Source organism: Calidris pugnax, unplaced genomic scaffold (genome assembly GCF_001431845.1).
Source record: "Calidris pugnax isolate Ruff unplaced genomic scaffold, ASM143184v1 scaffold50, whole genome shotgun sequence".
Taxonomy (NCBI): domain Eukaryota; kingdom Metazoa; phylum Chordata; class Aves; order Charadriiformes; family Scolopacidae; genus Calidris; species Calidris pugnax.
In genome coordinates this window covers 1,616,890-1,643,207 of record NW_015090780.1, presented here as the reverse complement: position 1 = coordinate 1,643,207, position 26,318 = coordinate 1,616,890, and the positions used below count along the sequence as shown (strand labels likewise).

Below are 26,318 nucleotides of genomic sequence, written 5' to 3'. Positions count from 1 at the left end.
ACGGGGCTGGGGATGTGGGTGTATGGGGCTGGGGATGTAGGGGTACGGAGCTAGGGATGCAGGGATGCGGGGGCTACGAGGCTGGGGGTGCAGGGATGAGGGTGTATGGGCTGGGGATGCGGGAATGTGGGGGTACAGAGCTAGGGATGCAGGGATTGAGGGGTTTGCGGGGCTGGGGATGTGGGCTCCAAAAGTGTAGGGCTGTGGGATGCAGGGGTATGGAGTTAGGGATGCAGGGATGTGGGGGTACGGAGTTCGGGATGCAGGGATGTCAGGCTATGGGGCTGGGGACACGGGGATATGCGGGTACAGGGCTAGGGATGTAAGGATTGGCAGTTATGGGGCTGGGGATGCCGGCTGCAGGGGCACAGGACAGCGGGATACAGGGATATGGAGCTGGGGGTGCGGGTCCAGAACAGCAGGATACGGGAATACAGGGCTGGAGATGTGGAGTGCGGGGCTATAGGACAGCGGGATGCAGTTACAGGGCTGTGGGGATATGCTGTAGGGACAGGGGGTGTTGGGATGCAGGGATACAGCGCTGGGGATGTGAGTTGCAGGGGTACAGGGCAGTGGAATGTGGGGATACAGGACTGGGAATGTGGGATGAAGGGGTACGGGGCATTGGGATGTGCGTGGCAAGGGCACGGGGCTGTGGGATGCGGGCTGCAAGGATAAGAGGCAGTAGGACGTGGGATGCAGGGATATGGGGCTGTGCTAGCCAGGCTGCAAAGGTACAGGGCTGTGGGATGCAGGGATAGTGTGCTCTGGGATACGGGAGAGGCAGGGCTGCGGGCTGCGTGGTCGGAGAGCTGCGGGATACGAGCTGGAAGGATAAGGGACCGAGGGATGCCTGCTGCAAGGATGCAGGGCTGGGGGATCAAGGGCTGGGGGATGCAGATCTCCAGGGCTGTAGGATGTGGCGTTAGAGGATGTGGGGATACGGGACTGCGGGTTGTGGGATGTGAGGAGACAGAGCTGTGTGTGCACAAGCCACAGGGCAACGGGGCTGCGGGACGCAGAGATACAGGGCTGTGGGGTACGCAGCTGCGGGGAAGGCAGGATATGGGAATTCAGGGCTGCAGGATGAGGGATACACGTCTGTAGGATGCGGGATGTGGGAACAGGGGAAGCAGGATATGGATAGCCGGAGCTGCAGGATGCGGGACTCACGGGAAGCAGGATATGGCCAGACGGGGCAGCAGGATGCGGAGACACGGGGCTGTGCGGGGTTTGGGGATGGGCGGTTGTGGGTGCGGGACGGAAGCAGGGAAGCAGGCACCCCAGGGAGCGGGCTGTCCTGAGGAAGGCAGAATCCTCTGTTCTGCTGGAGGGGTTCCTGCAGAGCCCTCCTTTTTCCCCCCCCCGGGGCTTTGCACCCCCATTGTCCCACTGCACCCAAGCACTGGGCACAGCCCGAGCCTGCCGCTGGGACAGCCCTGCTTGGGCTCCCGTTCCCCATCCCCTCCTCTGCCAGCCAAGGGAGCCCTTCCCACCCCAAGGGTGCCCTCTCCCCAGGTGTCCCCACAGCCCAGCCGGCAGCGGGTGGCCGAGCCGGTGTCACAGAGCTTCTCTTTCCTCTTCCAGGCCAGTCGTGGAAGGCGCTGAGCGCCAGCGACAAGCGTCCCTTCGTGGAAGAGGCAGAGAGGCTGCGAATCCAGCATCTCCAGGATCACCCCAACTACAAGTACCGCCCAAGGAGAAAGAAGCAAGCCAAGAAAATCAAGAGGATGGAACCCAATATCCTCCTGCATAACCTTTCCCAGCCTTGCAGTGACAACTTCAGCATGAGTCACCATGGCGGCAGCCAGCCGGGCCACCCCCAGCCTCCCCCACTTAACCACTTCAGAGAACTCCACTCCATGGGGTCGGATATTGAAAACTATGGCTTGCCAACTCCTGAGATGTCTCCCTTGGATGTCTTGGAACAGACCGAGCCGGCGTTTTTCCCTCCGCACATGCAGGATGACTGCAACATGATGCCCTTTCGAGGCTACCACCACCATCACCAGATGGAGTTTCCCCAGGAGAAGTGCATGGGGCGGGACGTGGCGGTGCCCTACGCGCAGACCCCCTCGCACTTGGCCGACGCCATGAGGACTCCCCATCCCTCCAGCATATACTACAACCAGATGTGCTCGGGAACTCAGAACGGGCTTTCCGCCCACCTGGGCCAGCTCTCGCCCCCACCCGAAGCCCACCACATGGAGAGCGTGGATCACTTGAACCAAACCGAGCTCTGGACAGACGTTGACCGCAACGAGTTTGACCAGTATTTGAACATGAGCAGGACTCGTCCCGAAGCCTCGGGACTCCCTTACCATGTCTCCCTGTCCAAAGTGACTCCTAGGAGCATCTCCTGCGAGGAGAGCAGCTTGATATCCGCCCTGTCCGATGCCAGCAGCGCTGTTTACTATAGCCCCTGCATCACCGGTTAGGTTGGCTCCACCGCCCGATGCTCTCGCCGGGAGAGCCCCGTCTCTCCCCTTAAAAAAATAAAAACCAAAAAAGCCATCCTCCTTTAACCACGAGCTCCATAATATTTAGAGTATCTCATTAAATGCATCGCTTTTTTTGTTCGTTTTTTTGGTTTCGTTTGTGTTTTTTTTTAATTTTTTTTAAATTTTTTTTTAATTTTTGTTTTTGTTTTTGTTTTCTAGAGGAAAAAAAAAATAAACCATGCTGAACTCACTGATATACCGTATAACTATATAACACAGATAGATGCCTTTCCCCAGCACTAGCCTGCCTGCCGCGCTCCCCGCTCCAGCCCCCGGCAGGGCACAGCTCCAGCTCCCACCAGCTCCGAGGGGCATCATGAAGCCTGTTCCAGTAAATCCTGCCCAAAACAACCACCGCCAGGACCAGCCAAACCTGCCCCCCCAGTATTTAACCCAAGGGCAGGAGAACTTGTGGAGGTGGGGGGAGAAACTTTTAAGGAAGACTTTGCCGGGGCCGTTAAAGAGTCGGCGCCTGTTAGGGGTGGGCTTTAGGACAGTTTTTACTGTATTCTCAGCAATATATTTTAATTGGGCAACAAAACTATATTTTTACTAAGCATTTTTATATATAAAATGGTATTTAATGTCTTCTGGGTTTGTTTTTTTTATTAGACTTTTTAAAAATAAATCAAGGGATATCCATGAGATCTAAAGCATTTATGTAGCAAAGCTGGATTTAAAGAAACAAAAAAAAAAGTGGGGGGGGGGAACAGGAGATATTTTGTGAAAAGGGAATGACAATGTAAATATTGTGGAACAATTGACTGGAATTTTGTACAAAAGAAAAATATGACTGCAAACACTTTTATTGTCTAGAACTGTATGGAGAGCAAACTGTTTTATACTGGTTAATTATTAAAACATCTTCATATAATTGTTCCCATCTTGTGCGCTTGTTGTGTGAACACATATTTTCCGCAAATACATGTTGTCCCAACCATTTCCAGATTTTTTTGTATCCGTTGATTAATGTTTTGACAACCTGGCAGATGTATTAATTTCCAGGCTGCCGCCCGCCCGCCCCGTCGGCCGCCCCGGGCTCGGCGAGCGCGGCTGGGCTCGGCGCGGGACGGCGGCTCCGGCGGCTCCGGCAGCGGGATGGGACCATGGCAGCCTCCTGGAGATGTGCTCTGCAGGAAAAGCTGCTGTTCTCAGCTTTAAATATAATAAAAACATGTGATATCCTCCTCCGCAACCAGCCTTGGTGTGGTTATTATTAGCGTTTTGCCAGCCCGGCGGTGCGTGAGCATATACTACAACCAGATGTGCTCGGGAACTCAGAACGGGCTTTCCGCCCACCTGGGCCAGCTCTCGCCCCCACCCGAAGCCCACCACATGGAGAGCGTGGATCACTTGAACCAAACCGAGCTCTGGACAGACGTTGACCGCAACGAGTTTGACCAGTATTTGAACATGAGCAGGACTCGTCCCGAAGCCTCGGGACTCCCTTACCATGTCTCCCTGTCCAAAGTGACTCCTAGGAGCATCTCCTGCGAGGAGAGCAGCTTGATATCCGCCCTGTCCGATGCCAGCAGCGCTGTTTACTATAGCCCCTGCATCACCGGTTAGGTTGGCCCCACCGCCCGATGCTCTCGCCGGGAGAGCCCCGTCTCTCCCCTTAAAAAAATAAAAACCAAAAAAGCCATCCTCCTTTAACCACGAGCTCCATAATATTTAGAGTATCTCATTAAATGCATCGCTTTTTTTGTTCGTTTTTTTGGTTTCGTTTGTGTTTTTTTTTAATTTTTTTTAAATTTTTTTTTAATTTTTGTTTTTGTTTTTGTTTTCTAGAGGAAAAAAAAAATAAACCATGCTGAACTCACTGATATACCGTATAACTATATAACACAGATAGATGCCTTTCCCCAGCACTAGCCTGCCTGCCGCGCTCCCCGCTCCAGCCCCCGGCAGGGCACAGCTCCAGCTCCCACCAGCTCCGAGGGGCATCATGAAGCCTGTTCCAGTAAATCCTGCCCAAAACAACCACCGCCAGGACCAGCCAAACCTGCCCCCCCAGTATTTAACCCAAGGGCAGGAGAACTTGTGGAGGTGGGGGGAGAAACTTTTAAGGAAGACTTTGCCGGGGCCGTTAAAGAGTCGGCGCCTGTTAGGGGTGGGCTTTAGGACAGTTTTTACTGTATTCTCAGCAATATATTTTAATTGGGCAACAAAACTATATTTTTACTAAGCATTTTTATATATAAAATGGTATTTAATGTCTTCTGGGTTTGTTTTTTTTATTAGACTTTTTAAAAATAAATCAAGGGATATCCATGAGATCTAAAGCATTTATGTAGCAAAGCTGGATTTAAAGAAACAAAAAAAAAAGTGGGGGGGGGGAACAGGAGATATTTTGTGAAAAGGGAATGACAATGTAAATATTGTGGAACAATTGACTGGAATTTTGTACAAAAGAAAAATATGACTGCAAACACTTTTATTGTCTAGAACTGTATGGAGAGCAAACTGTTTTATACTGGTTAATTATTAAAACATCTTCATATAATTGTTCCCATCTTGTGCGCTTGTTGTGTGAACACATATTTTCCGCAAATACATGTTGTCCCAACCATTTCCAGATTTTTTTGTATCCGTTGATTAATGTTTTGACAACCTGGCAGATGTATTAATTTCCAGGCTGCCGCCCGCCCGCCCCGTCGGCCGCCCCGGGCTCGGCGAGCGCGGCTGGGCTCGGCGCGGGACGGCGGCTCCGGCGGCTCCGGCAGCGGGATGGGACCATGGCAGCCTCCTGGAGATGTGCTCTGCAGGAAAAGCTGCTGTTCTCAGCTTTAAATATAATAAAAACATGTGATATCCTCCTCCGCAACCAGCCTTGGTGTGGTTATTATTAGCGTTTTGCCAGCCCGGCGGTGCGTGGTCCCCACGGCTCAACCCGTTTTCCCATCTAACCTCCCCAAAAATAGAGGCCGGGTGATGCTCTCGTCTTCAGAGCTGGAAGAAAACCCCATGTCCCAAAGCCCTTCCACCTTTTGGTCCCCACTGGCCAATTCCCAGCTCTGGCAGCTGGTGGGTCTTGCCGAGCCATCGCCGTGCCCATCCGGACCCCGCTCGGAGCCACCGGTGCTTCACCAGAGTTTCATCCCCCTCCTCTGAATCACTTCATCATTTACAGTGTTATTTTTTTGTTGTTGTTCAATTTGAAGAGGAGAAATGACAATCTGTTGCATAAAACCCTGGTGGCATCCGTTCCTTGAACGCCGAGTGATTTAAACCAGGCTGATATCGCCAAAAAAGGCTATTTAAAAAAAAAAAAAAAAAAAAAAAGTGACTAGAAGAAGAGTTTTTTTGTTGCTTTTGTTGGCAAAGAATTGCCTTTTAGGGGAAATGGATATTTAACAAATGACATTAATTTTCGAGCTTCTCCTAAATTAAATTCACATTAGTGTTAACAGGACTAAATCCTGACTCACTTTTTTTTTCTTTTTTTTTTTTTGCTGTTGTTTAATGTGAAGCGCTAATAAACGGGACCACTTTGGGGGCTGGCGACGTGTTCCCATTAAACGCCAGAAGGGCTCTTCATTGTCTTTCCATATACAGTATGCACAAAAAAAAAGGGGAATACATGGAAAAATGACCTCACTACCTACACGGGAGGGCTGGCGGGCGCCCGGCGGGTGCCAGATCCCGCGCCGCAGCAAACAAACACAACACCAAATGAGAAGCATCCTGTGCCGCCGCCGATGACTATGAAAGGAAGCAGCCCTCTATAGGCTCCATCCCCAGAGCGGCCCGGGGAGGAAGGAGATGGGGCGGGGGGGGGGGGGGGGGGGGGGGGTGTGGATAAAAGAAAGCCCTGACTTATTTTCCAGCCGCTTCCAGGTACCTTCCAGGCGAGGATGCCATCACTTCCCGCCGGTGGGAGAAGCCGTGCTGCCCCGCGGTGCCGGGGAAAGCCGGCAGCGGATCACAGCACGGAGGAAATGTTAAGTCATTTTTTTATTTTTTTTCCTGTGGCAGAAACTCCCTTCTTTCCCCACGGCTCAGGCCGTGCCAGCTCGTCCCTCCTCTCAGAGGATGGCTAGAAATCTTCGGGGTGTTTTTCCTGCTGCGGTTCCTCGCTCTGGAGCAATTTGGGTCCATCGTGCCCCAGTTTTGGGTGCTCACCGGCACTGGGCACAGAACTCCCTTCTTTCCCCACGGCTCAGGCCGTGCCAGCTCGTCCCTCCTCTCAGAGGACGGCTAGAAATCTTCGGGGTGTTTTTCCCGCTGCGGTTCCTCGCTCTGGAGAAATTTGGATCCATCGTGCCCCGGTTTCGGGTGCTCACCGGCACTGGGCACGGGCAGGAGTTTTCCCAAAGCACCTGCACTGCAAAACTGTTGAAAAATCATACTTTCCCCTGAGGCTGGGGAGGGGGAACGGGGGGGGGTCTCCTGGCTTTGCACCCAAGGATGCTGCCGCGGGGCTAGGGTGGGTACCGGACCGAAAACCGCAGGGTGATGGATGGTCACTCCCACCCATAAATGCATCATGTTGAAACCCTGGGTGGTTTGTGACTTGCAGGGATGATTTGCAGGGACACGCCGGGACCTGCCGTGCCCACCCGTCCCGGGGTCACCAAGACCCAGCTCCAGATTTGGGCTCCCTGGGTCCCCATCACTCTTAACACCCGCCCGGCGTTTGCCAGCAAAGCCCTGGCTTCGCTTCTCCACAAAAGCAGGCAGGGCCCTGCCAACCCTCCTGCCTAACTCAGCCCTGGGTGTTTTTATTAATAATAAAGCCTTAATTGCAGCCCAGGCTGCGAACAATGCGCGGCCGCCCCGTCTCGCTGCCCAGCCCTACCCCAGGTCACGGGGAAACAAGAGAGAAGGAAAAGGAGAGAGGAAGAAAACAGGAGCGTGGGTTTGGGTCAGATAACAGCAGGCAGAAGGACCCATGCCAGACCCCGGGGGATGCTGCCTCCTCCCATTGCTGGGTGTTTTGCACAGCTTTTTTTTTTTTTTTTTTCACCAAAACACCCCATTCTGGTCGTAAATTCATCAAGAAGTGTCTCAAGCCGGGGCTGTTCCTCCAGCCTGGTCTCCCAGCGGGCAGCGTGTGGCTGGTACCCAGCCAGCAGGACCTCCCCACGGTGTCAGACCCACAGCATCACATTTCAGTGGGGGTCAGAGCAGGATTTAGCTCTCCCCAGACCCAGGGTATGGCTGGACTGGTCGGCACTGGGGCTGGTCCAGCTCCATCAGGAGGTCAGGGAGATAGGCAGACCCTAGGGATGCTGGCTCCTTGATGAGCTATAACCACCCTGCTAATTAATTTGATGCTAAATCCACTGTCTCCCAGTTTTGCCAGGCTCTGGCTGTTTGACCACGGGAGTTTGCTCAGCTTGAGGTGGGTCAGTGCAAACCATAGGCCAGAGAACCCACCTGGGGATGGGATGGGATGGGATGGGATGGGATGGGATGGGATGGGATGCTCCAGCCGTGCCCACGGGTGCTCAGCGCTCCCTCCACCCCACTAGAACACATCCTGTGCCACTTGGGCACTGGGACCAGTCGGCCCTGACACTGGGAGAGCCTTTTTGTTTTTAACATCACCTCCTCTCCCTGCCCCCATCCCTGTGGAGCCGTGCTGGGGCCAGGAAACCATCCACCAGTGTTTTATTTCTCTGCGTGCCGGTGGCTCAGGTGTGACGTGGGACTGGAAATGGACGGGGCTGGAATAGTTTGGGGATGATTTCACCGCCGTTACGGCTCAGGCCGGGGCTGTTACCACGCAGCCCCTTCCGATTTTTATGACTTAATCTCTCCAAAGCTCCGGGCCTGATGGTTTTGGACTGGGGAGGAGGAGAGAGGGGCTCTTAGCAGGTCGTTACGGCAGAAATATGGAGAAGGTATTTGATGGGTACATGTAAATCCTGACATCTTGCCGCCTTTCCCGGGATGGCTGCAGGGGCAGGGAGAGGGGGAGGCACCACCAGGTCCTGCCTGGCCTTTATGGATGGGTGGCATCTGCTCCACGTCCCCTGGGGATGTGGGGCTGTGGATCTCCCCAGGCTCACTGCCCCACAGACCGGGGCTGCTTCTGCAGAGGCCCCGACATGCTGTGACACGTGTGAGTGTCACCAGCCCCTGGGGCAGCATGTGAAGTGTGGACACCCGTCCTGTCATTCCCTTCCTGTGCCACCCACCATGGCTGCCGCTGTGCTGTACGCTGGGGAGAGGGTCGGGGGGGCATGAGGGGGGTTGGGTGTGTGTGCACACATGTGTGTGTGCATCCCAAGATATCCATGTGCAAGTCTGTGTGTGCATCTATGTGTGTGTGCACCACTGTGTACATCCATGTGTGCGCACTTATGTATGTGTGTGCATCCCTGGGTATCTGTGTGTGTGCATCTGAGTGTGAGCGTACACGTGTGTAGCCGTGCGTGTGCATCTCTGTGTGTGTATATACGTGTGCAAGTCCCTTTTTTGTGTATCTGCATGTGCATGGCTCTGCACATGCATCCACGTGTGCATTTGTGTGTATCCATGTGTGCTTTGTGTGCATCCACTGCAAGTCCCTTTTTTGTGTATCTGCATGTGCATGGGTCTGCACGTGCACCCACGTGTGCATCTGTGTGTAACCATGTGTGCATCTCCACATGTGCCTCTGTGTGTATCCATGCGTGCATCTGCCTGTACATGCATGTGTGTGTGCATACATGTGTGCCCAGGCATGTTCATCCATGTCTGTGGGTGTGCATCCATGTGGGTGTGCATCTGTGTGCATCCGTGTGTCTCCATGCCTCTGTGTGTGCATCCATGTGCATCCACATGCATCCACGTGTGCATATCCACATGTGTGTCTGCCTGTACATGCATATAGTTGTGCATACGTGTGTGCACAGGCATGTTACCCCGTGCCTGCATGTGTGCATCCATGCACATCCACGTGTGTGTGGCATCCGTCTGTGTGCACACGTGTGTGTGCACTCCCGCGTGCGCGTGTGTGTTCTGCTGGAGGTTCACTGCCCAGGTTTATAGACGTTCTGGGGTTTGTTTTTTTTCTTTTTTAACGGCGTTTTAGAGCTCTGGATGACATCACCCCAATATTAAAACAGCATGTGCCAGCCGGCCGGGCCCGGCCACGCGCCGCTCGGGGCTCGTCGCTCCCGAGGCCGAAGGAAGCCACGGCGGAGCCGGGGGCGAGCGGGACTCACCGGGGCAGCCGACGGCAGCTCCGGGGCAGCCTGAACCATCCCGGCCCGGAGCCCGCCGGAGGGGAGGGAACGCCGACACGCGGCCCTGGACGCCCAGCCCGGATGAAGTCATCTCAGCTGGGACGTTAAGGGGGAATTCCAGCTTCTGGATCCGTGTATTTTGGGTGCTCACCGCCACACGTCCCCGCGGCGGGGGACACCGGTGGGAACGGGGAGATGCTGGTCCCCCACCCACAGCACTGGGCAGCTGCTCTACTGCTAGAGATGGGATTTTTATTATTTTATTTTTTTTCCCTCTTCCACTGAAAAAGAAAAAAAAAATAAAATAAAAAAGAAGATTTATCAAAACCAAACCTGTTTGTGGGAAACAGCTCCATCACATTTCCTGACTCGAGAAAAAGAGCGTTGGAAAAAAAAAAAAAAAAAAAGGAAAAAAAAAAAAGTTTCCAGGTTTTTTTAGATGGGAGGCAAACCGTGTTGAGATGTAAGAGCGTTGCATGTTGTAGAGGTTAACCAGAGGGAAAAGGGTGAAATGCAAAGAAAGGTTTCAGACGTTCCCACCGCAACCTTTCCTGACGGAGCCGAAGAAAAGTTCCCAAAACCTTCCCCAACTTTCTGTTTTGCAGCCCGGTTTGGGAAAGGAAACGTTTGAAAATCTCAGTGCTCCTTGCAGGACAGGAAAGGGACCGTTTCCTCCATGGCCATGCCCAGAGCGGCCGGGCGGGCGGCAGAGGAGCACGGGGTGATGATGGATGCTCTTCCCAGCTCTGCTCCCCAGCAGTTTCCCAGCAGTGACCAGCCCTGGGTGGTGGCACCTCCTGCACCATTCCCCCGGCTGCTGCGGGCAGAGGAGGGCAGCTGCCTGTGGGGACTTGGGGCCACGGTGTCCTAAATATTACAGGGTTTGTGAAAGAAAAAGGAAATAAGCCAGCAAGGGGTCCTTAAGGCACCCTGGAAAGTCTGCACAGCCTGAAACTCATTTTTTAGCATTACTTTTGCTGCAAGGTTCAACCTCTCCATCACCGGTGGAGCTCTGGTTGTGGTTTCCCAGCTCTCAGCGTTGTCCCTGCCAGCCTCACGTCCCTCTCCCAGGCTTGGGGCCACCACCAGTACCTGGTCCCACAGCCTCCGGTGCCACACCACCCATCCACTCACCCAACACCATGCTGGGGTCTCCTCGGGACCATAAGGGAGGCAGGTTTGCTCCTCGTTGCATGAGTCATGGGGGAGTTTGGGGACTCGCTGTCCCCAGTGGCTCTCAGCCCAGCTGAGCCCCACAGACATCCATCAGAGCCACTTTGTGCTCCTCTTCTGAGCCAGCAGCGCTGAGATGCACTCAGAGGCCAAAGGATCATGAGGAGGTTTGATAGTGCTCTGCAGAGGTCACCTGCCTCAACCCAATACAACCCAACTCAACGCAACACAACCCAATACAACCAACACAACAAAACTTGACCCAATACAACCCAGCACAACCCGTTATAACGCAACCCAGCCAACACAACCCAAAATAAGCCAACACAACTGAAGGTAACCCAAAACTAACAAACCCAACTCAACGCAACCAACCGAATCCATCTTAACTGACCTAATGCAACACAACCCAACTAATCTAACCAAACAAACCCAACCCAACACAACCAACCTAATCCATCTTAACCAACCTAACCCAACCCAACCCAACTAACCAAACACAACCCAACCCAACTGAACCCAACCCAACCAAAGTAACTCAACCGCCCATGGAAACCAAGCCTCCCCATTCCCTCCCGTGCAGCCAAGCTCATCCCTTCTGGGATGTTGCAGGGGTCTTGGTGGAAAGCTCTCCCTCCTCTTGTGCTCCAGGGGGATGAGCCCAGCAGGGAGCTGAATCATGTCCCCCCCCCGCCGGCGCGGGAGCGTCACAGACTGTCTGAGGCTCGTCAGGAGAGTCAGGCCAGGCCGCGCGGGGCCGTTCTGGGAAGCCGTCCAGCCATCCGCTGGAGAGAGGAGTCTGCCTAAAAATGACTCTCCTGGCTCCTCTCCACACTCCGACCGTCCCATATGGAACAAATGTACATTTTCCATCAATTGTTTGTATTTTTCATTTAAAGAAAGAAGGGGAGGGGGGGGAAAGACAGAAAGCAAGCAGGCTATACATATATGCGAAGCGTCGGTGACAGCAGATAGGCCCCATTGCGGAGAGGGAGAAACACTGGCCTGTGTTCAAGAGACTCAAACGTATGGTATGAAACAATAAATTTTAAGTGTGTTTTGACATATTTGGTGGTCTCTGCCTCACGCTTAATGAGCGTTGGTCCATGTTACGGGGGAACCGCACAGCTCGAGGTGGTTGGCAGGCTGTGCTGGGGGCCGAGGGGGGGTGCTGGTGGCCAGCGAGGCTGGAGGTAGACATCGAGGTGGTCCAGGCATGTGTACCCCGAGGGGACGTGGCACAGGGACGTGGCACGGGGGGACCGTGCCGGCACGCTCAGAGGAAGGGATGCTGCGGGCACCGCGGCGCCTCGGCACCCGCGGGGGACGAGCTGCGGCAGCGGCGATGCCAAATTGCAGGAGGAAGCCTCAGGAGGTGGAGTTGGGTTGTAGCTGGTGGTGGGGGGCACGACACAACGGTGGTGTCCCAGGGCAGCATCTCTTGCCACCACAGGGCTTGGACAACCTGTGCTCGCATCTCCAGGCTGCCTCCCAGCCGGGCTGCACTACTCTGCCTGCAGGAAGACCCCACAAGCTCCCACATCTCCATCACCGTGGGGAGACAGCCCGAGAGGATGGAAGAAGAGGCAGGAGAAGCCAGCGCAGCCCTCCCGCGTCCCCCACATCCCCCGCCGCTGTGCCAGGCTGCCCGGCTCCCCCCGTCTGACAGGGCTTGATCAGAAAGATGGACATGAAAGTGGAGCTTGGCTCTGGTTTCTCTCTCATTCAGAACATTCAAAAACTATTAACTGTGGTGGGGGTAAGCAAGCAGCTGGTTTTAATATCGTGCTCTTCCAATTGTGTTGGGTTTTTTTTTTTTTTTTTTTTGAAACAAAGTCACTAGTCTTGAATTTAAAAATCTATCTTTCAGCAGTGATACATGAAAATTATCTCTCATTAGCTAAGTTTATCACTATTCATTAAGATTTCCCTGTAAGTGTAATTTGTTTTTTTGTTTGTTTTTTTTTTTTTTTTTTTTTCCCCTGCTTTTCGCGAGCACTTTAAGTGACATGGTTACATGTATTTGATTAAAAAGCTGTAATTCAACGAGTGCGTTTTCTTGTACTGTACAAAACGGCTTAAAGACACAGGATTTATTTATGGTGGTCTCCCGGTTTTCCAGCTCTGCCGAAAGACAAGATGACAGGGAAATCGAGGATGGGGGGGGGACGGATAGCAGCAGAGGGGGACACACAATCCTGCCTGGTTTTCCCAGCGCGGGGACCACAGTCGGACCCTTTCCTCCACTGTAAGGCTCAGCCTCCTGCCACCACCCTGCTCCTTAGGGCCATTCGCCACTCCCAAAGGCACGAGTTCCTTCTCAGTGTCCCCAGGGTCGGGTCTCGGCTCACAGAGGTTGGCAGAGAGGGGACAGCGAGGAGGGGACACCCGGGTTTGTCCAAACTGGTCCCCATCTCGCCTGCAGCAAGATGCTGGAGGATCTGCTGGGGGATGTGGGGGGGGGGAGGAAGATGTTTTCTGCCCGTGCCCACCCACCCCCTGCCCGCGCAGGGATGCTGCCAGCACTGAGGAGTCTGTCCCAAGACGGCAGCTCTTTTTCCTAAGGAGGAAAAAGCCTTTATGAGATCCCAGCGAGGAGCCGTGGCCCAGCGCCGCCGAGAGCCCGGGATGGTCTCCCGTTAACCCCAGCATCTCCTGCAGCACGGCCACGGCTTGGAGCCACGGGCACCCACACCCCATCAACTTGACTGCTTCAAAAGTGATGTGTTTCACCCCAAAAGGCAGGCGTGGAAGCTGCAGAGGAGGCGATGAGAGAGCTGGGGTGCTCTGCACCCCCTTGAGCACCCCGATAGCCCCATGTCCCCACTTTGCTGGCACCGAGGAGGGCTGTGTGCCCCATCCCATCTCCGGGCTGGCTGCGTTCCTGTGCCTGTCCCTGGCCTGGGAGGCAGGACTGTGTGTGTGTGTGTGTGTGTGTAAAGCAGCTCCACCCGGCACAGCTTCACCCCTCTCACCCAGATTTCCTTATACATAATAAAAACTAACCCAGTGATGCGTCCACCTCACCTGTCCCAAAGTCCCCCCCTTGATGTGCAACCCTGGGGACACGGACCAGATTTCCTTACATATAATAAAAACTAACCCAGTGATGCATCCACCTCACCTGTCCCAAAGCCCCCCCGCCTTGATGTGCAGCCCTGGGGACACGGAGACCAACCCCAGCATCACCCAGAACCACCCCAGGGCACCCCATCCCGTCCCCCCCATCCCAGCCTGGGGGGGCTCGGGGGCCACCCGGCTGCTGGCCGTGCCGAGCTGTGTCTTTTCCTCGGCTCGCTCCTGCCCGGGGATCACCTGCAGTTCAGTTGATTTATGAACGGAGAATTTTTCAAGCTCCGTTTCCTTTTCATTGTTGTTTCAGTTGCTGCGCTCGCTTCCGCCCGCCTTTGAATAACTCCTGCCACGCTGCGAGCGGTGAGAAAGGCAGCGAGTAAACACTCACACTCGGGCCGGGAGCCGGGGGGCAAGAGCCTTCTCCCCCTCCCCGAAAGCAGGGGGATGCGGGGCTGGCTGTCCACCCCCCGGTCCCACCTGCGGCAGGAGGATGCTGGGCTCAGAAAAGCCCAAAAGTGGATCCCTCTTTTGTCATGGCTGCAGTTTGGGATGGGGAGCAGCATCCCTCACCCCACAGCACGGCCCCGTGGGGGTGCTGGTCCCCCACGCTGAAGCTGGGGAAGGGTGGGGGGGATGGGGCTGGTGGATGGTTTTAATGGAGGGACCCTAAAAATTGCCTCGGGGAGGGGGGATTCTTCTCTCTGGGGAGGGCAGGGTGTCCCCTTGAAGACTTCTGCTCCACCGTGGTTGGGTTGAGGGATGGCACCCAGCTCCATCCCCATTCTCATGCCAGGGTGATGCCCAAATGGAGAGGGGGGTGGCTCCTCCAGCTGGTGTCACCCTCTTTTTCCCCCCCACGGTGCAGAGAGGATGCTCTGGAGGGAGCTTGGGCTGATTTACAACCCAGCCCCCAAGAGCGGACCCCCAGCCGGGATGGTGGGCAGCTGCCCGTCCCTGCCTGCGCCCATTGTCCTGCCCTTCCTCCCCGCAGCCCCCCGCCGCCGCCCCGGGGCCGGGGGGGAAAACAGGAAGCTGTCCCCAGCACGCTGCTGCGGAAATGAGACAAGCGGGCTGGAGCGGCGGCGAGGACGGCGGGAGGAAGCGGACGGGATATTTGGAACCGACGGCAAATTCTTGGGCTTATCTCTGCGCCGCAGAGGCCCAGGAGTCCTTACAAAACAGCGCCCAGCTGGAGCGAGGCCCGCGGCCGGGGACGCGTCCTCGTCCCCGTGCCACCGCCCCTGGTACCCTGCTCGGGGGTGGGATGCTGGTGGCAGGGAGGGGGACACCCACCCAGAATGGTGGGTGGCACCTGGATGACTTTGGTGGTGGCAGAAGGGACCTGATGCCTTGTCGTGGGGTGGGGATGGAGATGGGCAGCCCTTGGGTTGGATGATTCCCAGGGTGCACATCCCATCCTTCATCACAGACTTGGGGACCAGGTCAACCCCCAGCATCCCTAAAGCCTGGAAAAATGTCCCATGGGTTTATAAACCCCCCCAGGGCACGAGTCCTCCATGCCCATGGGGAACCATTCCCCATCCTGCCCACAGTCTACCCCAGTCCTCCCCACAGCCTGCCCCCCATCCTCCCCACAATCTGCACAAGGACACCACAAGCCCATCACCTCCCCTTCCCCTCCCTCAGGCAACGGGGCAGAGCTGGGATGCAGGATGCTGGTCCCTTGCCCACTCTTGCCCACCCTGCACCCCACACTGCCTGCCTGCAAAGGGTTACTGCCAGCCTGGTTTGCTCCAATTCAGCCCTTCCAGCTGCTGCTTGCCCGTTTTGTTGGGTTTCAATTATTTTTTCCTAACAATGCTGCCTTATTTTATATTCAGCGCGTTGGGCCTGGCTGGGGAATAGAAAGCGGGTCTGGGCTGGGAGCGCCCGACCCAAAGGCAAAGGTTTCTGCAGCGCTTCCTAAAAGAGGGGAACTGCCTGCTGCGGGCAGGGAAGAGGGGCTGGGATGGTGGCATCATCCCAGGGGATCCAGGACTGTCACCAGCACCCAGAGATCCACGGTCGCTCTTTAGTGGGGTCGGCCCCTCGTTTGTTAATTGTATGTGAAAATTAGGCAGAAACCCTGCTGTGGGCAGTGGAGGCAGCTGGGGGGCAACCAGGGACCAGCACCAGGAGCAGCTCGGGATGGGACATGGCCTTCACAGAGCAAAATGCCCCCTGGGTGAGGGCACCCAGCGTGATGGCAGCAAGGAAGCACCCACGGAGCTGGAGAACATCGGTGGTGAGGACGATGCCCGTGGCTGGGATCCGCTGGGGAAGGCTGCTGTGGCCAGTGGAGCCAAATTTGGTGGCTTGGGGGGGGGCCAGGGTGTGACGGGTCACCCTGGCAGAGGCTGAGACTCCTCCTCTGCGGGGAGGAGGACAAAGGATGGAAGCGGCTGCCCCGTTGCAACACATCCCCGGGTGAGCACAATGGAAATGCCATCCCCCGTCTTGTGAAACAGGAACCTCATATGATCTCGCTGAAGGCTGGGGACACTCTTGTAGGTCCGAGCGTGACGCTCCCCGGGCTCCTTTCTCCACCCGCGGGCAACGGGGACGGCAGGGACTCCCCCAGTGCACCCCTGCCCCGGTGAGGACCGAGCTGCCACCACCATCCCCAGCAGCACCAGGAGGAGGGGACCAGGGGTGACCCAATGGTGGGAGGAAAGATCTGCCCTGCAACCCCCCCCCCTTCCAGAGCCAAAATACACCCAGGTTCCCCCCCAGCCCCACCGAAACACCGTCCCACAGAGTCACATGCACCCGCAGCCCCACTGAGCATCTCCCTCCAACCCCACTCCAGGGCTCCTAAATAAACTTCGTTCTCCCTTTATGTTCTTGACCCCAGATTTAATTAGACCCCCCGTTTCCTGCCTATATGAAAAATCACTTCCCCGAGCAGGTGGCTGCGGTACCGCCGGGGCTGTTGTTGTTTTCTTCGAGGGTGGGGGGAAAGGTGGTAAATGGGGGGAAAGAGTTTGTTGTTTATTTTTATATTTACAAAGCGCAGCTTTTTCCTGGTGCCGGGCATCGGAAGAGTGGCAGGATGTGACCTTCATCCATCTCCTCCTCGCTCACACAATGTGGCCGCAAGCGCCGCGGGGCTGTCGCCGGCATTGTGTGTGTGTGTGTGTGTGTGTGTGTGTGTGTGTTTGTCCCCTGTCCCCACGGCCGACGGGCACCTCCTGCCTCATCCCGACGGCACCTGGCGCCCGACAGCACCCGGCACCACAGCTTCTGCCCCCCAGCTGGGCCCCGCCACCCCACACAGGCACAAGGAGGGGGGGAAATAGCAAAAAAAAATATATATAAAAAGTAAATAACAAGGTTGCCGGTTTCCTCTCTGGAAAACAAGAGGGATCGCAGCAGCAGCGTGGGAAGGAGGGAGCAGGGTCCCCTGGGAACCTTCCTTCTGTGCTGGGGGGTGGCCAGGGCACGCTGCCCCCTCCTTTGCCCTGTGTGTGGGGCAGACAAACCCTTTTCCTCCCGTGCATGGGGGCAAATGAGCCCTTTTCCCTCCATGAGTGGGGCAAATGCATCCTTTCCCCCCGTTCATGGGGTAAATGAGCTCTTTTCCCCCAATGCACGGTGGAAATGAGCCCTTTTCCTCCTGTGCATGGGGCAAAAGAGCCCTGTTAGCCCTCCACACGGGGCAAATTAATCCTTTCCCCCCATGCATGGGGCAAATGACCCCTTTTCCCATGTGCATGGGGCAAATGAGCCCTTTTCCCCCCATGCATGGGGCAAATGAGCCCTTTTCCTCCCGTGCATGGGGCAAATGAGCCCTGTTAGCCCCCCATGTGAGGGGTGGATGCATCCTTTCCCCCTATGCGAGGGGCAATCAGCCCCTTTCCCCCCGTGCACAGGGAAAATTAATTTTTTCCCTCATGTATGGGGCAAATGAGCCCTTTTCCCCCCATGCATGGGGCAAATGAGCCCTGTTAGCCCCCCATGAGAGGGGTGGATGTGTCCTTTCCCCCATGCGAGGGGCAATCAGCCCTTTTCCCCCCATGCGAGGGGAAATGACCCCTTTTCCCCCTGTGCAAGGGGCAAACAAGCCCTTTTCCCCTGTGCACGGGGCAAATGCCTTCATCCCCAGCCCCCAGCGGGGCCAGCAGGCAGGGAGGGGGTGCAGACCACATCTGGTCCCCCCCCACCCCAAGCTCCTGGGGAGCACCCAGCAGGCGAGAGCCCACCCAAAGCCCAGCAGGGACTCGCAGAGGGGGGGGTGCTGCTCCCCGTTCCCCATCCCACGCAGCGTCTCCGGCTCTCCGGAGCATCCCGGTCCCCACAGGGGCTGCAGCGACACGGGGCCGGCTGGGGCTGCCGGTGGAGGGGCGGTGGGCTGCTGGGCAGAGCTGGCCTCGGCACGGGGCTGGCACTGCCCGGCCTCCCCACGCCCAGCGTGGGACGGATGAAGACGTAAGGAAGCGGGATCTGCTTTCTTTCATTCTTCTTCTGGAGAAGCGCGGCGTTACGGAGGGCTGCGCTGCCTCTCGAGCTGGGGAGAGACACGCTCCGACCCCGACTCCATCCCGTTTTGCAAGTTACTGTCTGTGGTGACAAATATGGGGGACACAAATATTCGATGAGACCCCCAAACCTGAAGCTGGCACTCGCCTGCTACTTTCTGGTGGCACCGCTGCCCCAAATAAATATTTGCTGTGGTATTTTACACAGCCCAAGGGTCTGTCACCTAAAAGCATCTTCTCCAGCTGGCCAAACTCTGCTCTGGAGGAGCCCCAGACCCCAGGGCCAGCCTTGCCCAGGGGTCTCAGGCATGGGTTGGCACAGCTGGTGAGAGCCCCTTGGTAGTCTCTGGCACCAGAGCCTGGCAGAGGGAAATGGCACGGGGTTGGTGTGTCCCAGTGCCCTGCTTAAAGCCCAGCCCCACAGCAATGAAATACGGCTGCTTCTGGAGCAGAGGGTGGTGCCAGCGTGGGACACAGCACGGCATGGCACGGCATGGCACGGCAGGACAAGCCTCGTGCTTGCAGAAATGCCACCCAGAGACACCAGCACCTCGGGGCCACCTCAGTCGAACATTTAAAAGCAGAGCAGGGAGGTTTATTCCATATTAATCCTTTAGTTCACCAGCACCTCCCCATCTCCCCAGCCCCTGGGGACCCATCCTGTTCAGGAGCTCACGTGGGAGCAGGTGCAGCCCCGTTGGGGCTCAGCACCCTTCACCCCAGCACTGACCCCCCCGGCACGTTCGGGACCCCCAACCCACGGGACTCCCAACCCCATGGGACCCCCACCCATGGGTGCGGGGGGCGGTGGGTGCCCAGCTGGGCGCAGGGCAGGCAGCGTGCTCGCGCCCGCGCTGCTCGGCACAGTTGGTTATCGTTACATTTGGCATCAGTCGCTTCCATTGGGCTCAATAGGGGAGGGAGAGAGAAAAAGGAAAACTCAGCTCAGGGCGATTTAATAAGTTCAGTGTTACGAGCTGGGGAAAAGCTGTGGAACACACAAGTGGTAACGCAGGATTAATCTTTCCTTTAGTCTTGGGAATTATGTTTTCATTAATCCTAATTTTTCCAGATGTTTCACTCCTTATACCATGCTCTTCAAAGCCTCTGTGGCTGCAAATTCTAATGAAGCCATGAGAACATTTTAAAGAGAAAGATTCAAAGCTTAAATTGCTTCCTTTTTTTTTTTTTCTTTTTCTTTTTTTTTTTTTTAATTTTTTTATTCCCCCCTCCTCCTTCTTTTCTCCCCCCTCCTTGGTTGGGCTGTCGGGGAGTGCATGCGTGTGCGGTCCCAGCGCCTCCACATGTTGTGTTACACAATGTGCTAACAAGATGGAGAAGGCCACTCGGGCCGCGTGATGCCGGTGTGACGTCTGTTGGGCTTTGTGTCGTGTCCCTCCCCCCCTCCCCAACCCACCCCCCGAGTGGGACCCGGTTGCGAGGGGCTGGGGAGGAGAAGGGGGGGGCTGTCCCCCCCTCCTGCCTCCTGACAGACAGCACTGGGACTCCTGGGGTCAGAGCTGGACGGGAGCTTTGAAAACGCTGGTGGTGCTCGCTCCTGGCTCGCTCAGACACCGGGTGGGGGTTTATGTAGGACCTACAGAGGGGATGGAGAGGGAGCCAGGTGAAGCTCAGTGGGAGGATGGAATTTTGGGGGAATTTTGGGGAATTTTGGGGAATTTCAGGGTGCTCCAGGCTGAGGAGAACAGCTGGAGGAGAAGAGCCATGCCAAGGCCAGGGGTGCCATCATCTGTCCCTCCCCACCACGCGGTGCCTTGGCCAGGCACCCACTCCCCATGGGGATGAAGCCAGACCTTCCTCTCCCTCCTGCCCAGCAGCGGGTCCCCAGCACCCATCCCTGGCTGCCAGGGCATCACCATGTGGTGGGGGCACCCGGCCACCCCAGTGCCACCACGGCGTCCCCCAAACCTTCTCCAGCCAACCCCAGCCCGGCGCAGCCGCAGGATCCGGCCGCCACCGCCCGGCTGGGCTGAGCTGAGCTGAGCTGAGCTGAGCTGGGCTGAGCATCCATCCCCTCCTCGCCGGGAGCCCTCGTCTGACGCAGGAGGTCAGACAAGACGATCGGAACAATCCTCCCGGTCTCCAGCGCCCGGGATTCAGATCCATGTACTTATATGGCCTGCAAAATGCGGCGGGAGCATGACCAACGTCTGGAAATCCAGATATGACTAGATCCCTTCATTAGTAATTTCTTGTACATGACTTTCTAGACCATAGGGATTTGTTAAATTTGCAGGAGTGTTTTCTCACAGTGCCATGGACTGGCTGTTGCCAGCATATATTGGCTCGGATCTGTCAGATCCTGTTGCCTTATATGACCCTCGGTTAATTCAGCTTTTCTTTGTATCCAGCCCTCAGCGGGGAACTCCTCGAGCAGTCTCAGCGTGGATCATGCTAAAATGGTTCCCCGGTCCTCCTGCCATAAAACAACTGCCCACACAGTGAAAGGGGGATGTGGGGGGTGGAATTCAATGGTCCCCTCCCCACCGCCCCAACCCTCGCCAGATGCTTCCTCCATCCCCGCTCCTCCGGTGCCGAAAGAAGTCTCTCCGAGCCTGGAAAATGTTACTGGAGGGACCGGACCTTCCCCCCAAATGCTGGGTCCGCCCGATGAGGACCGTGGCATCCCCCCGGCACACCCTGCACCCCAGGGTTAATCATTCGCTGCCCTCGGGGGTGCTCTGGGGCTGAGGGGGGGGGACTTTCACCTTCCCAGCGACCTCTTGAAACTTCGACCTTCTTTTATGGGTGCCATAAAGGTTATTTTTTAATCTGCACCCCGGCGGGGTTTCTCCCCCTCTCTGCAGAGGGGTCATGGGACTGGGGAGCATTTGGGCATCGCTGCTTTCTGCTCCTCATCTGGTCTGGGGAGTGAGGAGGCTACATGGGATGGCCTTGTTCCCAAGGGAAGGGGATGGTGGTACCCAACAGCTCGGCACAGGAACGTGGGGGTGGCTGGCCCCCATCTCCATGTGCCCTGGTGCTGGCACGGCTCAGGCCCACCTTGGATCCAGCAGGTCTAGGGATGCTGGTGGGAGGGATGTGAGGGCACTGCGGGTCATGGGGGAGCCCCCCACCTTGGATCCAGGAGGTCTAGGGATGCTGGTGGGAGGGATGTGGGGGCACTGCGGGTCACAGGGGAGCCCTTCCATTGACTCCTGCCCCTCTGGGAGCCCAGAGAGGCATCCCAAATCCCCCAGTGCTGCCGGGGCAAGAATTCCAGATGGAAAAAGAACACGTGTCCGGGGACATCCCGCTGAGCCTGCATATCCCTATCGCCCACGGACCGAGATAAGGAGCTGTGTGCTTGGGACAACAGTGTCACCTCACAAAACACCCCTGTCCCTGAGCCCAGCAGCCTGACCCCGTGCCTCTGCTTCCCCACATGCCCCCACACAGCATCTACTCACCCGGTAAGATGAGTCCAGGGAGGGCACCCCAACCTCCTGGTGTCCCCACCCCTCCGTCCCTTGCCAGAGGTGATGGCTGAATCTAGGAGGGCTTTTCCATCCCAAACCTCCCACCATGATGCTTGTCCTCTCCAGCAGACGTGGCAGCGCTGAGGTGCTCCAGGAGAACCCATCCCCTCCAGCATCCTCCTCCTCACAGGAGGAGCTCTGCCATAACTTCTCAATCTTTGAAGCGCTCTGCTTTTTAAAAGACCTGTTCAAAAGCTTTTTCTTTTAGCATTTTTTTTTTAAACTCACCTTAAAAAAAGGCCCAAACTGAAGCGGGAAGGGGAGGGTTTGAGCCACTGCAGGGCAGCAGGAGAGGAGCGAGCGTGCAGCCCTGAGTGTGCAGGAGTGAGCACGGGGGTGTCTGCACACCCTGGTGAGCCCTGCCCTTGCTCCCAAGCAGCTCCCACGCAGCCCCTTGCTCAGTCAGGGCCAAAACACTTCCCCCAGCACCTGAAGAGCAACCCAGCTCCTCCATTTCAAGAGCTCTGAGCATCACCCTGGGGTTTTATCTCACCAAAGAGCTTTCACTTCACCAGGCTGTCCCCTTGAAAATAAATCCCTTTGGTGGGATGGTGTGACATGCGCAGGGTTAGGGATCAGGGGGCTGAAATCACCTTTCTTTGCCTTTTTTATACCAACAAAGGATGAGGGACTTGTGTCCCCTCATCCCTGCTGCTGGTGGAGGTGGGAGCAGCCATGGGCAGTGGGTTGGGATGTGTCCAGGTGCAGGCACGGGCAGGAGCAATGGGAGCATCCTGCACACCCATCCCATCCCATCCCACCCCATCCCATCCCATCCCATCCCATCCCACCTCTGGCCACCCCTGAACACTGGGGAGAAACGTACAGCACCGAGGGGACCCCAGCCCCATATTTCCTAGGGAGAGGGATCCCGTTAGCAGCACTGGCCGTGTGGCAGGGACATGTTAGGGGCAGGCAAAGCATCCCGGGTCCCATCCCACAAACCCCCACAGCTCCCACCACCCCTCCGCTGCCGTTGACCATGGCTTGGGCGCAACGCAACCCCTCCTCAACCCCCCCCACAGGCTCTGCCTTCAAAGCACCTCCTCCTCCTATACGTTGCCCCCATTTCCAGCATCTTTGGGTTGAAAAATGGCCGGGGAGGGTTTGGCAGAGGAGCCTCGCGCAGATTATTCAACAATTGTTTCCCATTTTGCGCCCTCGCCTGCCTCATCCTCCAGTAACAATGACGAAGAGCGGCGCGGAGCCAGCGCCCGCGGCAGGGGTGTTGAGATCAGGGACAGCACAAAAATATCTTCTCTCTGGAACAAATATTTACCAACCCTTCTGCCTTTTGTTCTTGTGGTTCTCATATATTTTTTTTTATATAATTTTTTTTTTTCCAGACATTCACTGGCAAAATGTCACACTAAGCAGCAACCCAGAAACTTCGGGGTAGCTGCTTGGCTGCTCTGGGCTTTGTTTTTCTCGCGCGCTAATTGTTAATGAATTTCCAGCCATTCAAGCCAACGCAAACCTGTGAGAAAATGATCTTTTCGGCCCCGATTTTGGAGCTTTATGGCGCTTCGCAAAAATCCGGGCAGTTGTTGAGCAAAACGTGCATCATCCTGCAGCGTGGGGTGGTGGTGGTGCCGGAGCCGTCCCGGGGTGGGATGTGACAGAGCCAGACCCGGAGCTGGGGGAGTTCTGAGCTCCCAGCATCACTCCTGGGGCTTCGGTGGCATGGTCCCTGCTCCCTGGGATGGGTTAATTGGGGTGCACACTGTGGTACCCTCATCCCTGGCTGGCTCCTCACAGATTTTCCTTCTCCCCTTCCCGTCCCATGGCAGGTTTTTCTTGTTTCCCTTCAAAATCGTAACCCCCCTCAAGTCCACTTTTTATGGCGGCCAAACAAGAGCACGTGGGTAATTTATGGGCGTTGTGTTTAGAGAAGGGAGGGGGAAAAACCCTCTGCTGGCACATAAACTTATGTCTTTGGTTAAAAATTAACCGTGGCCATAAAAACCCCGATGTAGAAGCGAGCAGAGCTCACCTGGAGGGTGCTCCCGGACTGCTGACCTGCACCCAGCCACCCCACCGGTCACCATCCCCTTCTGTCCACCCTGGGATGGCCACACCGTCCCCCACCCGCTCCCGCCGCCTCCTGCCCCTCTCCCTGGGCCTCTTCCAGGCTGCCCTGCTCCTCTTCTTCGCCCTCTTCGTCACCTACGACAAGCCCTCAGCGCAGGTGGAGGATGCCAGCTTGGTGGCCATCCAGCTCTACGGCATCTTCCCCCTCTTCCAGGACATCCAGGTGATGCTGGTGGTGGGGCTGGGGCTCCTACTGACGTTCCTGCCCCACTACGGGCTCAGCGCCCTCACCCACAACTTCCTCCTGCTCAACTTCTCCACGCAATGGGCACTGGTGCTGCAGGGCCTGCTCCATCACTTCCACCACGGCCAGGTCCACCTGGACCTCCACAACCTCCTCACCGCCGAGTTTGCTGCTGTGACGGTGCTCATCTCTGTAGGGGCTGTCCTGGGAAGGACCAGCCCCTGCCAGCTCCTCGTGGTGGCCGCCTGCGAAGTCCCTGTCTACCTTGCCAGTGAGTGGGCCATCGTCAGCCGCCTGGGCGTCCTGGACGTGGGGGGCACCATCACAATCCACGTCTTCTCCTGCTATTTCGGCCTCGGTGTGTCCAAGGCTCTGTTTGGGGCAGTGCAGCAGCCAGTGCACCCCAAGGAGACCCCAACGCACCGCTCCGACCTCATGTCCCTTGTGGGGACACTCATCCTCTGGGTTTTCTGGCCTAGCTTCGTGGCTGTCCTCTGCCAGCCGGGAGACGCCCAGCACCGCGCCATCCTGAACACATTCCTGGCCATGAGTGCCGGTGCCGTGACCACCGTGGTGGCCTCCAGCCTGCTGGAGAGTGATGGCAAGCTCAGCCCTGGCCACCTGCAGAATGGCAGCCTGGCCGGCGGGGTGGCCATCGGCGCGGTGGCTGACATGACCATGCCACCGGTGGCCGCCCTTGCCCTGGGCAGCCTCTCGGCCGTGGTGTGTGTCCTTGGCTTCAGGCTCCTCACCCCGTTCCTGGTGAGGAAGCTTGCGCTCCGGGACCAGTGTGGCATCCACAACCTCCACGGCTTGCCCGGCATCCTCGGCGCCGTGGCCAGCACTGTGGCAGTCCTGGTGGCACCCAAGGACACCTCTGGGCCCCAGTTCTCCCAGGTGTCCCCCGCTGAGGACAATGCCAGAGAGGAGGTGTGGGGACAGTCGGGGAACCATGGGATGGGCGGGCAGGCGTTGTGGCAAGCGTTGGGGCTGGTGGTGGCCATCGGTGTCTCACTGCTCGCCGGGCTTCTCACCGGTGTGGCCCTCCGGCTGCCCTGCCTGGCCCGGCCACCCGAGCGGCTCTGCTTTGATGACTCGCTCTATTTTAAGATCCAGGACCAGGCTGAGAGCCCGGAGCCAGGTGACACCGCTGAGGAAGGAGCCCTGGCTCTGAAGGAGCAGGTTTAGACACTGGTGTGAGTGCAGCCATGGGGGTGGCCAGGGGACAAGCTTTCTGTCCCCCCTCACCCACAGGAGATGCTGCCTGTGCCCATTCCCTGCCCCAAGCCTGGCTCCAGCCACCAAGGATGCTGGCAGGGCCGGGGCAGCACCGTGGGTCCCTCCTCCATCCTCCCACCCCGAGGCTGCAGACCCCCTCCTCTGCCCTGGCTGCTCCCAGGATCCCTCCATCCCCAGCAGCGACTGAAGAAACAACTGGCTCAGGGTGTTTCCCCCTGGGATGGCTAATAACTCATGGCTAACTCCAAAAATCCTTGCCACGGGGCTCTGGCACCGGCTTCCTGGAGGTTGGCATCACCACGTGCTGTGCCCACCCTGACCCTCAGCTCCAGTTCTCGCTCCAGGACCCCCTGCCCGGAACAGGCAGCACCCAGAGAGGGCTCCCAGCTCCAGACACGGCTCAGGACTCAGCATCCCCTGCCTGGAGGGGGGACACACAGCAGCAGGGTGAGGTGAGATGGGCTGAGAAGGCTCCAAGTGAGGGATTTTATAAGGATTTGACAACCTGCGATGGAAAATCCGCTCCCCAGGACATGCTGCAAAGGGAGGTGGCAGCTTTTCTTACCACCGGTGCAGCAAGCGGAGATGAGGACACAGCCCGAGCAGGGTGAGGACTCTTGCAGAGAGCCTGGATGCAGAAACGATCTCCACCCCCCTCGGCACCCTCATCCCACCCTGAAGCTGGAGCTGGGAAAGCCTGCCAGCATCCCGGGGTGCTGGGGGGGCCCCGGGGAAGAGCACCGGCCCCAGTTCCATCCTGCCCTGGGCAGCGAGCCGCTTCCACCCCGCGGAGGACAAAGCCTGCGGTCCATGGCTGGCATGTGGCAAGCTGCGAGCGCAGGGCCGCATCCTGCCCGGGGAGCGAGGGCTGTGATTCACATCCCCCCCCCCACCACCAC

At 57.0% G+C, this 26,318-nt stretch overlaps 1 protein-coding gene and 1 pseudogene across 1 annotated transcript in view; both read left to right on the top strand.

Annotated features, from left to right (window-relative positions):
• The window catches only part of SOX18 (SRY-box 18), a 27,821-nt gene extending 22,805 nt beyond the window's left edge, over positions 1-5,016 (top strand). The window contains exons 2-3 of the mRNA XM_014954880.1: positions 1,306-2,437; positions 3,722-5,016. Of these exons, the coding sequence (XP_014810366.1) occupies positions 1,306-2,437; positions 3,722-4,070 (1,481 nt within the window). The 3' untranslated portion in view covers positions 4,071-5,016. The remainder of the gene's footprint in view (positions 1-1,305; positions 2,438-3,721) is intronic.
• Positions 5,017-23,973: 18,957 nt separating this feature from the next.
• Positions 23,974-25,368, top strand: LOC106895438 (annotated as a pseudogene).
• Positions 25,369-26,318: the final 950 nt, after the last annotated feature.